Source organism: Podarcis bocagei (genome assembly GCF_964188305.1).
Source record: "Podarcis bocagei genome assembly, chromosome: 14".
NCBI lineage: Eukaryota > Metazoa > Chordata > Lepidosauria > Squamata > Lacertidae > Podarcis > Podarcis bocagei.
The window spans coordinates 55,573,184-55,588,396 of NC_138139.1; the positions used below are offsets into that span (position 1 = coordinate 55,573,184).

The 15,213-nt window shown below is 59.0% G+C and overlaps 1 protein-coding gene across 5 annotated transcripts; it reads left to right on the forward strand.

Moving 5' to 3' along the window:
- Positions 1-1,670: 1,670 nt before the first annotated feature.
- Positions 1,671-13,930, forward strand: TFAP4 (transcription factor AP-4). 5 transcript variants are annotated; one of them, XM_081170768.1, is made up of 7 exons: positions 1,671-1,925; positions 6,802-6,967; positions 9,024-9,122; positions 9,420-9,590; positions 9,950-10,093; positions 11,259-11,420; positions 12,559-13,930. In XM_081170768.1, the coding sequence occupies exons 2-7, from the start codon at positions 6,893-6,895 to the stop codon at positions 12,745-12,747; spliced, it is 840 nt and encodes a 279-aa protein (XP_081026894.1). In that variant the 5' UTR covers positions 1,671-1,925; positions 6,802-6,892; the 3' UTR covers positions 12,748-13,930. The 5 variants fall into 5 exon arrangements, with proteins under 5 accessions (XP_081026894.1, XP_081026896.1, XP_081026893.1 ...); XM_081170770.1 differs by lacking the exon at positions 1,671-1,925 and adding an exon at positions 4,077-4,239; XM_081170766.1 differs by lacking the exon at positions 1,671-1,925 and adding an exon at positions 4,079-4,239 and having other exon boundaries at positions 9,950-10,039.
- The last annotated feature ends 1,283 nt before the right edge of the window (positions 13,931-15,213 follow it).

The window sequence follows — 15,213 nt, forward strand, 5'->3', positions numbered from 1 at the left end:
AAGTTTCCGAGCACAATTCAAAGTGTTGGTGCTGACCTTGAAAGCCCTAAATGGCCTCAGTCCAGTATACCTGAAGGAGCATCTCCACCCCCATTGTTCTACCCGGACACTGAGGTCCAGCGCAGAGGGCCTTCTGGCAGTTCCCTCATTGCGAGAAGTAAAGCTACAGGGAACCAGGCAGAGGGCCTTCTTGGTAGTGGCGCCTGCCCTGTGGAATGCCCTCCCACCAGATGTCAAGGAAATAAACAACTATCCAACTTTTAGAAGACATCTAAAGGGAGCCCTGTTTAAGGAAGTTTTTAATGTTTGAAATTCTATTGTGTTTTTAATGTTCTGTTGAAAGCCACCCAGAGTGGCCGGGGAAACCCAGTCAGATGGGCGGGGTAGAAATAATAAACAACGACGATGATGATGAAATACTTACATTCAAAAGATACACAAAAGCAGCAGCACATTCAAATGCAATAATTCAACCAGTGAGATCGACAAAATTGCAGCATGACTAACTAGAACCAATAAAATCCATTCGAAACTGGCGAGATTTGGAGGCTGCTTTGAATACTGGAGCTCAGTGGGCTTCCCTAGGGAGGGAGTTAAGTAAGGGAGGTGCCATGAGTGAGAAGGCCCTGTCCTCCTGCCCATCAACCAACTAACCTTAAAGGCAGCCAATGAGCAACCTTCAACTGGTCCTTCAAGTGACATGGTCACAAGCTGGTTAAAGGACAAAACCAGCACATTGAACTAGAAACGCATACACCCCCAAGCACAGAACTGGTTCAGCCCTGGTGTTCTCTGCTCTGATCATCTGACACTCAGTCAGCGAAGAAACAGCAACATTCCACACCACTGGCATTTCCAGGTCATTATATTTTATTTCTGTTTATTAGACTGACATCCTAAGATCCAAGGGCAGGTCACAAGATAAAAATACAAAGTAAAAGCACAAATAAAAAGTTAAAACAAAAGCAACAAACCAATACCCCCCCCTTCCACAAACACATTTAAAAGCCTGTAGAATATCAATCAGCCAGAGGCCTGGTTGAAGAGGAATGTTTTTGCCTGTCACCTAAATGAAGGCACCAGGCAAGCCTTCCTGGGGAGAGCATTCCACAGACGGGGAGCCACTGCAGAAAAGGCCCTGTTCTCCTGTTGCCACCTTCTGGTTCTCTTGTGGAGGAGACACATGAAGAAGGGCCTCAGAGGATGATCTCAGGGTCCGGATTGGCTTATGTGGGGAGAGGCGGTTCTTGAGGTATAATGATCCTGAGCGATTTTCAAAGGCAGCCCCACACAGAATGCGTTGCAGCTGTCTAGCCTGGGTAGAACCAATGCATGCATGGCTGAGGGCAGGCCTCCTTCCTCCTGGGGGAGCTGGCCACACTGGGAAAAGGAACCAACGGGCACCTCCCCTCCGCCACCCTTCTCTCCTGCGGGCTGAAAGGGAGAGGGGCAAATTGAAGAGAGATGCTGGGCACAGCAGCCGAGAGGTGGCAAGAGGGGCACCTGCAGCCTTGGCGCAGAGGCTTTCGAGGTGTGGCTGCTGCCTCTGGTCACTGGCCAGAGCATGGGGAGAGTCTCTCTTCCTTCACCCTGCGGCAGGGGCTTGGGCCTGGACCGAGAGGGGTGGCGGAATGCCGGGCCTTGAGAGTTCCCTGGCAGTTGGAGCCACGTCCGTTGCGGAACAGAAGGGGGACCCCAAGTGCTCATGCTGCCCTGGGGTGAGCTGTCTCAGGGCCACGGCAGGGGAGAGACCCAGACCCAGCTATGCAAGAGAGTTCTCAGCAGAGAGCGGCTGCCGCAGGAGAAGTGAACCAGTCTCCAGGCTTGGCGGAAGCTGGCTCTTCCTTGGCTTGTTTTGGGGACGAGGCATTGGCAGACAAGCTCAGTTAGACCCTCAGAGCTGGTTGGGGAAGTCCCTTGCCAAGGTGAGTGAGTGGCGAGGGCGGAGTGGAGCGTGGCCGCCTGCCAGCTGGGAGAGGGGGGCAGGAGTAGCTCACAGCCGCCACCACCACTGCTGACTTCTCTCCCCAGTAGGGTTTAAAGGGTGCTGGAAGGAGCTCTAGACCAGACCAGCCAGAGGCAAACGATGTGCTTGTCGTCTGCGGAGCAGACATTTGTCACCCCACCCCAAAAGGCCCCAAAGGTCCTATCCTGCTCTGGATTGCTGCTGCTGCTGCTCTGTTGAAACCCTCCCCCCACAAAACGCAAGAGGATGTAAGGCAGAAAATACCACTTCTCCAAAATCTCCCTGGTACTGCCCGTCCAGCGGGCGAGTTCCTGCCTGCCTTTTCCCCAGGCAGGATAGTGTGTGCCTGTGCATTTATGGTGGCAGGAGGAGAGGGTCACTGCTCAGAACCACTTCCCCCCCACCTGGTGCCGATGGGAATTCTGGGCCAGAACATCTGAGAGCCCCAAGCTGGGGGAGGCCGAGTTAGAAAAGGTTGCCCTCCCAGAAGACAAGTTGTTGGTCAGATAAAGGATGCTCTGGCAGCCAGGTGCTAAAGTACAGTAGTTGGGCTGGGCTAAAAGTGCACCGGAGCCGACCCGCTCCCCAAGAACAACTCCGTCTTGCAGACCCAGCCGGGCTTCAGGGTGCCACCAACACTCTTCTGCTCAGGCCCTGCACAGACCAAGGAGACTTGAGCCAGGCCTCTGGCCTGCCCTTCCGGTGGCCCCCCAGGGCCTCCGTGGGGAGAGGGGCCTTGGCCAGCACCTGCTGCCTGGGGGGGGGAGGGGAGAAATGGCACACACCCCTGCACAGCACAGGCTCCTCCCCACCCTTCTGAAAGTAGAAGGGGCACCAGCTGCAAAGGGGCAGGGAGGCCGCTGGAGAAGAGCTGGTGAGGAAAGGGCCGGCCCAACTGTTAGGGAAGGGGAAAGTCCATCTCAGGATTTGGGCTTTGCGTTGCTGGGGACTCCTAATGTATTATTATTGTATTTTTACCCCCCTTGTGGGGTTTTCTGCCTCCTTGGGGTACTGGGCCCCTTGGCTCTTCAGAAACAATACTGGACTCTGCTTAACTTTGCAAATGTGCCGGCAGCCTTTTTGCTGCACCACGAGTCAACCTTGAGTCATCCCTGTCACCCACTGGAGAAATCATCTTCCTTGCCTAATTTTAAGGTTTTTGTCGCCAGCATGGATGTAGGGCCTTTGTAAATTTAGGCAGCCTCAGAGTGGGCATGATGTTAATATCAGTAATATATAAATACCCCTGCATTCCAACTGCAGTTGGCATGAAAGCCACAATTAAATGCCCCCGCTGGGCAGAGGGTGCCTGTCCCTGCTGGCCCCGATCCAGGAGGCTTTGCCTGCCGTGTGCGCTGGGCAGATCCTGGTCCAGAAGGGCCTCTGCCCGTGCCAGGATCTTCCTCTGGGCAAGGCTGGGCTCCTGCGGGTGTTTACTGGCGAGCAAGGGAGCCGTTTTCCTCCAGGAAAGGCTGCTGCGATGGAGCCTGGCGGCGCGCCTCTCCCGCTCGCTCCGTTCCCTTTGCAACCAGAGCGCAGATGGGAAGCTCCTCGGGGCAGAGCCCGCGCTTGGCGGTGGGGGGGGGGTGTCGACTGCCGCCCGAAGGCCACGCGGGTGGCTTCCCCTCGGAAGTTCGGGGGTGGCCCCTCGGCTGCCCGGCCCGCCCGCCCGTGCGCTCCTGCTGGGCTGCTCCTCCGTGCCAAGCCGTCAGCTGATGGGCCGCATCACCCCGTCGTGGCGCAGGCAGCCGCGGGCCGGGCGGGCGGCAGGGCGGGCGGGCGCGGGGCCAGGCGAGGCGCGGGGTTGGCGGGGGCGGCGGGCGGGGCGCGCTTGGGCCGGGGCGCCCGGGGGGGCGGCGGCGGGGCGCGGGGGCCGCGGCAAATAGTCCTTTGTTTACATGGGCCGGTGGCTGGCGGAGGCGGCGCCGGCGGGGAGGGAGCGCTGCGCTCGCACCAGCTGTTTCCCGCCTTGAGGAGACGCGCACAGAGGAGCCGGAGCCGCACGGAGGAGCGAGCGAGCCAGCCGAGGAGGAGCGGCGCCGCCGGGCGGGGGACGGACACGCACACGCCGCCGCCGCCGCCGCGCACCCACACGCGCCCGCGCGCCCACGCCGCCCCCTCGGCCCCGATCCCCGCGGGCGCCGCTCCCTCCCTCCCTCCGCCACCCGCGCGCCCCGGCCGGGCATGGAGTACTTCATGGTGCCCGCGCAGAAGGTGCCGTCGCTGCAGCACTTCAGGAAATCCGAGAAGGAGGTGATCGGCGGGCTGTGCAGGTGGGTGTGCGCCCCGCCGAGCCCGGGAAACGGGCAGCCGCGCAGGGCCGGGCCGGGCCGGGGGGGGGGAGAGAGAGCGGCACCGAGCGACGGGCCGGCCGAGCGACGGAGCCTCCGCTGCCCGGGACCCTCGTGCGCTCCGGACCGGGGCTGCGCGGGGAGGGCGGTGGGGTCTCCCTCTCCCTCGGGACGCGCCCGGTCGCCCCCCGGAGCGGCGGGAGGGCCGCTGGCGGGAGCACGTGGGTCTGTTTGCAGGCAGAGCGGGCGCCCCGGCCATGCTGCCGCCGCCGCCGCCGCCGACCTGCTGCGCTCCCTCCGCCTGCCTGGCTGCGCGCCCGGCCCCAGCCCCGCCGAGGGGTCGCGGCGGCGAGGGGCTGCCGGGCCGGGAGGGCGAGCGGGCGGACGGGCGGACGGGGCGCGGGCGAAGGCGTGCAGCTGGGCGGGCGGGCGAGGGAGGGAGGGAGGAGGGCGCAAGGCAGCCATGCCGCCGCCGCGGCTCCCTCGCCTTCCCCTCGACGCGCCGCCCGCCCAGGCGGCCCGGCCGGGCTCCCCCTGGGGCGGGGGGCTTTCGGGGCTGGGCGGCCGCCCCGTCGGGGCTCCCCGGGGCGCTGGTGCCGCCGCCCGGCCGCGTGGGGACTCCGGCGGCGGCGGCCGGGCCTAGCCTGGCGGTGACTGTGCAGCCTCCGAAGGGGCGGGCCTTTCCGCCGCGGGCTGCCGGGACATGTAGTGCTGCGCTCGGCCGGGCCACGCTGCCGCCGCCGCTCCGCACAAAGGCGCCCGGGCGCTCCCGGCCAGCCGCGCACGTGGCTCGGGCCGCAGAGGAGGCCGCGCGGGGAAGGCCGGGCCTGCTCGCTTGCAGGGCCGCCGCGCTCCTCGCCGGGCGGGCGCCTTTGTGCCCGACGGAGCCCTGACGCCGCCCGGGGCAGCGGGAAGGGAAGGGAGACAAAGGGAGCCCGGGACCCTTCGCCCCGCTCTGGCCGCTCTGCTCCCGGGGCGCCCGTGGACGGGAGGGCTCCGGCGGGGGCGCGGGACCCCTTGCCCGTGCAGCAGGGGGCTGCTCAGTGGGGCAGCCCCACTTCCCGCTGGTACCCCGGAGAGCTCGGCTGCGCTCCTGCGGCCAGAGCGCGGGGCAGGTCGGGGCAGAGGGTCCAGCGCTAGTTGGGGGGGGGGGTGATTCCGCTCCAAATTTTGGCCCTGGCCGTCTGCCCCCCCCCCGACTCTTTTCCCGCCACATACACCTGGCTTACCTGCCCCCCCTGCCTTTTATGCATTAGCAAAAGGTGGCTTTCAGGTGCCAGCTGGAGCCCAGGGACCGCGGGATTTGAACCCACCACAAATGGTGGTGGTGGGATTCCTCTGCACGTCCAGGTGGCCTCCCGCCACCCCTCCCTCTTGCTCCCAGGTAGGGCCAGTTGCACATTCCTCCTTTGGGTTCCCTTAGCGCCAGCAGAGAGGACTTCTGCCTGGTCCAAGATCTCAGTCCAGAGACAGAGGAGAGTTTTTCTGAGGAGTTGGAGGAGGTCTAAAAGACCAGCGCCTTGCGGGATGGACTTAAGTCAAACAGCTTGTTCAGGCTCTTGGCCCTGTGCTGGGAACCTGCTTGACCAAAGGCCCCTTGAAGGTTGGCTCCTTCAATTGATATCTGCAGTCTACACACAATGCACAAAGAAAGGAATAAAGCAATTGTGTAAAAAGCACCCCCAGTTTGTCTCTAGCCTATCTCTCTTGCTGCCTGCCAAACCGGGAGCGCACCCCCCATCCCCGCCTGGTGAGGGTCTTGTGCTGGGAGACAGTCCTGCAGCTGCGAGTTGACTTTGCATTGAATAGTTGGGCATATTTAAAAACTTTTCTGTCTTAACTCTTTGGTATGCCCCAAAGTGATTTTTTGTTTATTTAAAAAAGTCATTGCTGCATATGAGTTGGCCTGAGGCCCAGCACATCCCTGGATCAGCTCTCCATCCAGTGGGGATCATGCATCGCTTGTTGGCTGCAGCCAGACAGGTGGCATCCTTTTCCTCCTCCCAGCTACCTGCAGGTCCCTCCAGGCAATGGTTCTGGGGCTTTGGGACAGTTTGTGCCATTCAGGGTGGAGTTAGCCTGCCAGCCTGAGCCCTCTAAGGCGAGAACCTGCCTGGGACAGGATGGGTCCCCATCTCTCCATGGGAGCACTTGGGTTCCCAGGCTGCAGGGATCTGCTTTAGAGGCCAACGCGGTGTTGACGTTTCATTTAAAGGCATTAAAAGAAAATGAGCCCTTGCTCATTTCTCAGGACAGGACCCAACCGGGCATTTCAGTCAAATTGTGTGTTATTTGGGCAGGCAGGCGGGATCTCACTCTGTGCCAAATCAGACCCTTTGTCCTCTTTGCAATGGTGTGTCCTGACTTCCCCCATCCCTGGCTGCTGGCTGGGCTGACCAGAGCGGGCAGGAGCTTTCGCCCAGGACCCTCTGGGCAGCCACGGCACCCCCCAGCCCTGGGGCCCACTGGCGGGCAGCCGTTCTCCAGGGGTGCAGGGCCACAGAGGGACTGAGCCTCCCTTAAAGCTGCTCGTCTCCCCTGCAGCCTGGCCAACATCCCGCTGACCCCAGAGACGCAAAGGGACCAGGAGCGGCGGATACGCAGGGAGATCGCCAACAGCAATGAGCGGCGCCGCATGCAAAGCATCAACGCAGGGTTCCAGTCGCTGAAGACCCTCATCCCACACACGGATGGGGAGAAGCTCAGCAAGGTAAGGGTCAGGCGCACCAAGCCCTCTCCTCACCGGGGCTGCCTGCTAGTCCTTGCTGGAGACTTCTGTGCTGTTCCAATGCTGGTGATAGTGGCAGCAGACAGGGGTTGGGATGGGGAGCAGCTGGGCTTGGCATTTTCTGTGTACCAGATGCAAGGAGCGTGGCTGGAGGCTCCCGTCTCCTAGGATTCCACTTGAGTTTAACCTTAGTACTAAGTCTAGCTGCCGCGCAATAAGAGGAGAGGTCCTCTTATGGAGCAGGATCTGGTTAGAAACTGGAAGCAGAGAGGAGGAATCAATGGGCAGTTCTTGGGGACTTTTTAATTTGTTCATAAACAATCTTGTGCTCGATGTGAGCCCTGAGGTGGCCAAGTCTGCCAATGGCACTAAATTGTTGAGGGTGATTGAACCAGGAAGAGAAGAGCTTTGAAAGGAGCAAACGGGTGGCAAAATCACAAATGCAGTTCAGTGTACAGTGGACACTCGGGTTGCGAACGCGATCTGCGTGGGATGCACGTTTGCAACCCGCAGAGTTTGCAACCCACGTCTGTGCACACGCGGGTTGCAATTCAGCGCTTATGCGCAAAGCGCAATTTAGCACTTCTACGCATGCGTGACTGCCGGAAGTAACCCGTTCCAGTACTTCCGGGTTTCGGCGGTCCGCAACCTGAAAAAATGCAACCTGAAGCGGCTGTAACCCGAGGTATGACTGTATAAACAAAGGCAAAGTGATGCACGTTTGGGCAAAATAAAAAAAAATCTTAATTTCACATAGATGCTCCTGGGGTCTGAACTGATGGTTGTGGCAGCTGGCTCAAAGATGATGTTGACCCAGTGATCTGCAGCTGTAAAAAGGCAAATTCCATGCTAGGGATCTTTAGGAAAGGAATAGAAAGCAAAACTGCCACTACCATAATGCCATCGTTCAAATGACGGGGCTGCATTTGGAATACTGTGTACAGTTGAGGCCAGCTCTCCTCAAAAGGGATATTGTAGAGTTGGAAAAGGTTCAAGAAAGGGCCGCCAATATCTCAAGGGGATGGCAAGAGTCCCCTATGCGAACACTGTCTTTTTTAAAGCCCACCTCCAGGTCGGCCAGTCACCAACTCTCAGCCTGAGCTTCCTCACGGAGCTGTTATGAGGATAAAATTGGGGTGGAGGGAGAAGAGACCCTCTGTGCTGCCTTTTCTGCTCCTTGGAGCAAAGGCAGGAGGAGAACCAACACCCCCACATAGAGACACTCGGGAGTCACCCCCGGAAGCCCAAGGCTGCTTAGGAGAAGGAGCAGCACAGTTTGCTTTCCCAGGTGACCTGAAGGAGGGCACAAGGGGCACCATGTCTCTGGCCAGCTCTTTCTGCCTGCGCCCCCCCAACCCCCTCTTCATAAGTGGTCTGCCTGCTTGTGGAAGAGCTGCATCTTCTTCTTCTTCTCTGTGGGGACCCAGTTTAGTCTGGTCCTCCCCTTGAGCTGGAAAAGGGCTTGTTTGGGACCAGGGCTCTAGGCTGGCTTACTGCAAGGCGTTCTACATGGGACTGCCTCTGGAGACTGATTGTAAGCTTCAGCTGATGCAGAATTCGGCAGCCAGGTTGCTCACGGGAGCACGGCGGTTTGAGCATCTTACACCGATCCTGGCCCAACTGCACTGACTGCCAATTAATTTCGACGTCCAATTCCAAGTGCTGGTTTTGACCTAGAAAACCTTCAGTGGCTCAGGACTGCAATACCTCAAGAACTGCCTCTTTCCATGTGAATCGACCTAGACCCTGAGGTCATCTTCTGAGTCCCTTCTTGGCATGCCTCCTCCACAGGAGGTCTGTAGGGAGGCAACATGAGAACAGGGCCTTTTCTGTGGTGACTCCACATTTGTGGAATCCTTCCCTTAGAGAGGTTCACCTGGCGCCTTCATCATACACCTTTAGGTGCCAGACAAATGTGTTTGTGGGAGGAGGGTATAAATGTTTTAACTCTTTGTTTTGCATTTTGATGATGATAATACATGCTGGATTTTATGTTTGACTCTGCACCCCCCCTCACCTTCCAATTGCCCCTCCCCAGGCAGCGATTCTTCAGCAGACAGCAGAGTACATCTTTTCTTTGGAACAGGAGAAGACACGTTTGCTGCAGCAGAACGCCCAACTCAAGAGGTTCATCCAGGTATCTGCCGAGGCTGCTCCCTCGTGTCTGTGTGTGTGTGTTTGTGAGAGAGAGCGTGCACACTTACAACATTCCAGACTGGGGGGGGGGGTTGCTCCTCTCTGCATAGAGGGTGGGGGGCTTCTGCATGGGCTCCTTTTCTCCCTGGAGCTGCCACAAGCCTGGGCTCGCTTTGCGTGGCTGAGCCGTGCCCTCTTGGCCGCCGCTTGGCCGCATTAGAGAGGAAGTGTGGGGCAGGCCTCCTCTCTCCCCCCGGCCTCCCCATCCCTGATGCTCACGCTGCGTCTGCTTGGCCAGGAGTTCAGCGGCTCCTCCCCGAAGCGGCGGAGGGCGGAGGACAAAGATGAGGGCATCGGGTCCCCGGACATCTGGGAGGACGAGAAGGCTGAGGACCTCCGCCGGGAGATGATTGAGCTGCGCCAACAGCTGGACAAGGAGCGCTCTGTCCGCCTGATGCTGGAGGAGCAGGTGAGAGGAGGGGGGCGTCGCCTGGGCCGTGGGGTCTCCGTGGGCTTGGCTGGGAGGGGAGATTGCTCGGACCGCTTCCCTGACCCCACAGTCAGGAGGAGCAACCTCCCGGGGCCGCATCCTTCAGGGTGTTGTCAAACCAGTGAAGGCCCCAGAATGTTTCTGGAGGGACAGAGAGAAAAGAGTAGCAGGTTTGGCCCAGGAATTTGGTTTCCCTTGCGAACGGGGTTCAGAACAGGATGTGCCCGTTGTGCACCCGACTGGCACACTGAGTGCCTGGCCCTCTCTGTGGCCCTTGTGGGGTGCTGCCGTGCCCTCCCAGCCCATGACGGGGCCTTCTTCTCCTGGTCCCCTGGCAGGTGCGCTCCTTAGAGGCCCACATGTACCCCGAGAAGCTGAAGGTGATTGCGCAGCAGGTGCAGCTCCAGCAGCAGCAGCAGCAGGAACAGGTGAGGCTCCTGCGCCAGGAGACACCTGAGCACCAGCAGCAGGGCCGCCCCCAGGTGAGTGCGCGGCCTGCCTCCCACCCAGCCCCCTTGGGATGCAGCTGCGGGGGCAGCGCTCTTGCCCCAGCCCCCCAGAGTCCCCCGGGGGACTCGCGGGGGCTGAAATCCAAGGGAGTTGGACGGCGCCTCCCAAAGGAGGGCTCGGCATTCACCTGGGGGCCTGGGGGGCTTGGCTGCTGCAGCAATGCTTCCTTCCCCCCGGGGAGGGTCCTTGCACACCTGGGCAGGCAGGAGTCTCGGGGGCTCCATCCCCGGCAAGCCACTGCCGCTCGGCCAGGTTCCACGTATCCGTAGCTGCCGAGCGTTTGGCAGGAGGCTTTCCCTTGCAGCTCCGGCTGGAATTGGGGGGCAGGGGTCTTGCGGGAAGTGCCCTCCCCTCCGTGGCACAGCCCCAGCCCCCGCAGGCCTGGCTGCCGCTTCTGCAGTGCTAGGAAACCTCAGCTGCCTTTTGCAGCTCTTGACGGTGGGGCGAAACCACAGGGCGGGAGAAGGGCCTGGTGCGCATATTCTGCTCATGCGCTTCCCCAAATGGGCGCCTGCTGTCAAAACAGAATGATGGACTCTAGGTGGGCCAATGCCCTGATGCCTGCCTGCCTGGGTTGCCCACTTGCCACATCTTCTTGGAGGTGCCGGGGGGCCCTTGCTGTCCCCAGGTCCCTCCTGGAGGATGGGAGGGGTGTACCCTGTACTGACTCTGGGCTTCCCCTGCAGGGGGGTAGGCCTGAAGTCATGTAGTCCTTCTCCCACCTTTCACTTCCACCCCTGGGGTCTGCCTCTTCCAAGCCCTTGCTTCACGAGTTCAAGCAGCAGGAGGAGCCCTGTGGGTCGGGGTTGGGGGGGGCACAGCGCAGGTCACCTGCCTGCAACAAAACCCAGCCCATGCTGCTGCCTTTGTTCTTGGGGGGGGTCTGGGAGGCCAAGGTTGCAGCCTCCGCTCTCCCCTCCATACATGGCCATGTGGGGCTGAGTCCCCCTGGACAAAGGGAGACCCCCCCCCCATCAGGAGCCAGGAGTAGCTCATGGCTGCCTCTCTAGGCCAGAGCCAACTCCCTGCCCCGAGGTCTTATCTGCTCCAGGCTCAGCCATTCTGCCTCCGACTGCAGGACCTTCTTAGAGGCGGCCCCTGGTGACACGGCCGGTCTCTTTTTCTCTCCCCCCGCAGCTCTTGTCGGCACACGGCCCCCCAGCCCCCACCCACCACCCGACTGTGATCGTGCCTGCGCCGCTGCCACCCTCTCACCACGTCACCGTGGTAACCATGGGCCCGTCCTCCGTGATCAACACTATCTCCACATCCAGGCAGAATCTGGATACCATCGTTCAGGTGAGACGGGGAGACCCGCGTCCGTGAGGGGGGGGCAGGGGAGCGTTGGATTTGGACGCAGGAGGTCCCAGGTTCAGATCCCCAGTGGCTTCCCTAGGGAGGGCGGGGAGAGATCCCCTGGGCCCGTGGGGTGGGCCAATGGCCTAGCTTGGCATTGGGCTGCAGAAGTGCTGCATGGCTCGAGTGAGTGAGCCAAGCCATATCCTGGAGACAACAGCCAATCACTCCAGGTGCTTGAGGGTTCACTCTGACTTTGAGGTGTCCTGCACCTGCCCTGGAAGACAGAAGCCCCCACAAATGCACCAAATTTTGCACCTCTGTGTCCTGGACGAGTGTTGTTAGTTGCTGTGTGACAAGCCCCATAATATAATAATAATTCATTATTTCTACCCCGCCCATCCACCTTTTCCTCAGTGCCAGGCGAGGAAAGAGATGCTGGATTCTTCTAGAGCAGTTGGGGGGGCTCAGGGGGGCAGCCCTCTATAGAGAACCTCTAAGCCTGGCGGGAGATGGAGGTGCCTCATCCGTGTGCAATTTTGGGTGTGGTTTGTCTGCTATTTTTGAGACGCACTCCTGTTAGAAAATGCCGCAGGGTATCGTGGCTCCTTTTTCGTAGCAGAAAGCTTCTGTGGAAGTGGTCTGAGGTCCGCAAAATCTTAGACCCTGTGGCGCTTTTGAAGTTTTGCTGCTCAACGGGCTCTCCTGGAGATCCCTTTGGGGTCAGGGGAAGGGAGAAGAGGGGGGACGCTCCCTTTCCCTGGGGCTGAATCCCCAGAAACGGAATCCAGGACCTTCTGCATGCAAAGCAGGTGCTCCAACCACTGAGCCTTCCTTGGACCTAATTCTGACCAGTCCCAGGCAGCTCAAAGGCTCTGGGATACCAAGGGGTTGGGGAAGGTCCCTCTGCAACCCTCCCACCTGCGCCTGAGACCTTGCAGGGCCCCTGAACTGGTTAGACCCTGCGGGACCCTCAGTCTGCCGGTGGACATAGCCAAGGACTCTTCCTGGGGGCTCTCTGATCTTGGGCAGCTCCTGGGAGCTTCTTTTCCGCAGACAGAGTCTTGGGTGTGTGTTGGGGGGCTTCAGGGGGGCCAGCTTGCTGTCTCACACTGGTGTCTCCCCCCCCCCAAAAAATCAGGCAATCCAGCACATCGAGGGGACACAGGAGAAGCGGCTGCTGGAGGAGGAGGAGGAGGAGGAGCGCCGTCGTGCCGTCATCGTGACCCCTGCGCGGACCGGCCTGGAGCCCTCCAACTCGGACACGGCCTCCGACTCCGAGGCGGATGACAGCGACTCCATGGAGCACAGCAAGGCCGAGATGCCCTGACCCCCACCTGGCCACGGGGGGCGGGCAGGCGGGCAGGGTGTGGGTGAGGGGACTATGGAGAAACTTGCGCTGAATTTTTTTACAAAATACCATGGAATTCGGGTCTCTTTTATGACCTTTCGATACTGTAAACGGGAGCGTTAGAACCTGCAAGGGCCGAATCCTTGCCCTCTTCAAAGCCAACGGGAAGGGGGCGGAGGGGAGAGGGCAGCAGCACGGGGGTTTTCACAGTGCCTGGCCTGCGTGCGACCGTGGGGGCCAGATCGGAGCCCCAAATACTCAGGGGGGAACGTTCATATAAATTGCCTGCGGCCACGCAGAGTGGCGGGTGCCCCCCATCTCCCGGCACCCTCCTAGGCCCTGCTGGGTTGCCTTGCCTCCCCAGTCATCCCCCCCTCCCAAATCTCTGCGATAGACTTCTCTGGGCCTCCTGTTTCCTCCCTGCTAGTTGGCCTTGCAAGGGCCCCTCAAGGACTGCCTCCTCACGAGCTCTGCCCGGGGCTTGGTTCCTTGGCATCACCCCCAGGGGAGGCAAAAGGACCCAGGGGGCGACGGAAGGTCTGCCCATAGCAGGGCCGGTGCCCACGCTGCCACCCCGGGGGCCCCTGCCTGCCGTCCCCTCCCGCGTCACGGGACGGCAGGCTTCCCTCCGTTCTCAGGGGGCCAGTTCAGGTTTTTGGCCTTAGCTGCAGTCTGGGTGGGGGGTGTCCCTTTTCAAAGATGGCGCCGTTTCTGGGGTGGGCCGCAGCCTGCCACGTTGGCCACTTTTGGCTCCCCCCCAACCCCCCGTGGCTTCTTTCCTCCTTTTTTTCGAAGCACTTAATCTGTTCCGTGGGTCCGACTGGGTCATGAGGGCGTGCGTGTTCTGTGATCGTTGCTTTTTGTTGCGTCCTTCCCCGTTCCCCCCCACCACCCAGCTTCCCCCAATTTGGCTAGAGGCCTAGGCCAGTGTTGTTTAGGGCTGTTGGTATTTGGTAGGTTCCTCCCCAGCCGCAGCTGTTCCTCAGTTCTTTCATTTTTTTATATGGTTTTTCTGTTTTGTTTTTGTTCTTTTTTTCTCTTTTTTTACAGTTTTCGGGTCTTCGTGTTCATTGAGATGCTATTATATTTTGTTAAGAAAGTGGGAAAAATGAGGCTTGTGCCTTTGTAAAGAAACAAAATAAAGTTTGTACTTTGTTTTTTAGATGCCTTTGTCTGGGGTGTTGGTCTTTGGGGTGCGGACTTGGGGGCTGCATCTTCTCCTCTAATTATTACAGTCATACCTCAAGTTAAAGTCGCTTCAGGTTGAGCGTTTTCAGGTTACGCTCAGCTGCGACCTGGAAGTAATGGAATGTGTTACTTCCAGGTTTCGCCACTCGCGCATGCGCAGACGCTCAAAATGACGTCATGTGCAGAAGCTGCGAATTGCGACCCGCAGACACGGGTTGCGTTCTGCTCTGGATGCGAATGGGGCTCTGGAACGGATCCCGTTTGCATCCAGAGGTACCACTGTATTAGAGTTTATTACCCATCTTTCTCCCTAAGGCCTCAGGGCAGGGTTACAGCAAATTACTACTACTACTACTACTACAGTGATACCTCAGGTTACATACGCTTCAGATTACAGACTCCGCTAACCCAGAAATAGTGCTTCAGGTTAAGAACTTTGCTTCAGGATGAGAACAGAAATTTTGCTCTGGCAGCGCAGCGGCAGCAGGAGGCCCCATTAGCTAAAGTGGTACTTCAGGTTAAGAACAGTTTCAGGTTAAGAACGGACCTCCGGAACGAATTAAGTTCTTAACCCAAGGTACCACTGCACTACTTTTGCCCTGATAGGGATTCAAGGTGGCTTAAAGATAAAAATAAGAACCTCTAAAACACAGGAAAAAAACAATAAAATAAAATAAAAAGATAGAATTATATGCAGTGGTACCTCACGAGTGTGGTGTAGTGCTTAAGAGCAGTGGACTCGTAATCTGGGGAACCGGGTTCGCTTCCCTGCTCCTCCACCTGCAGCTGCTGGGTGACCTTGGGCCAGTCACACTTCTCTGAAGTCTCTCAGCCTCACTCACCTCACAGAGTGTTTGTTGTGGGGGAGGAAGGGAAAGGAGATTGTTAACTGCTTTGAGACTCCCTAGGGTATCGATAAAGCGGGATATCAAATCCAAACTCCTCCTCTTCCCGGTTTTCAAACGTAATCCGTTCTGGAAGACCATTTGACTTCTGAAACGTTTGAAAACTGAAGCAGTTACTTCTGGAAGCATTTACTTGCGGAAAACTCAAAACAGAAGCTGCGTTTCCTGTTCGACTTCCATGGCGCGTACTTCCAGCTTTTCGGCGTTCGAAAACTGAAACGTTCAACTTCCGAGACGTCCGAAAACCAAGGTACCGCTGTATATTTCTGGTATCCATCTGTCTCGAGAGACTGTGGAGTGTGCCTCTGGGGGTGAAGTCAAACCACTGGAGAATCGCGGCGCCTGCTGTGGC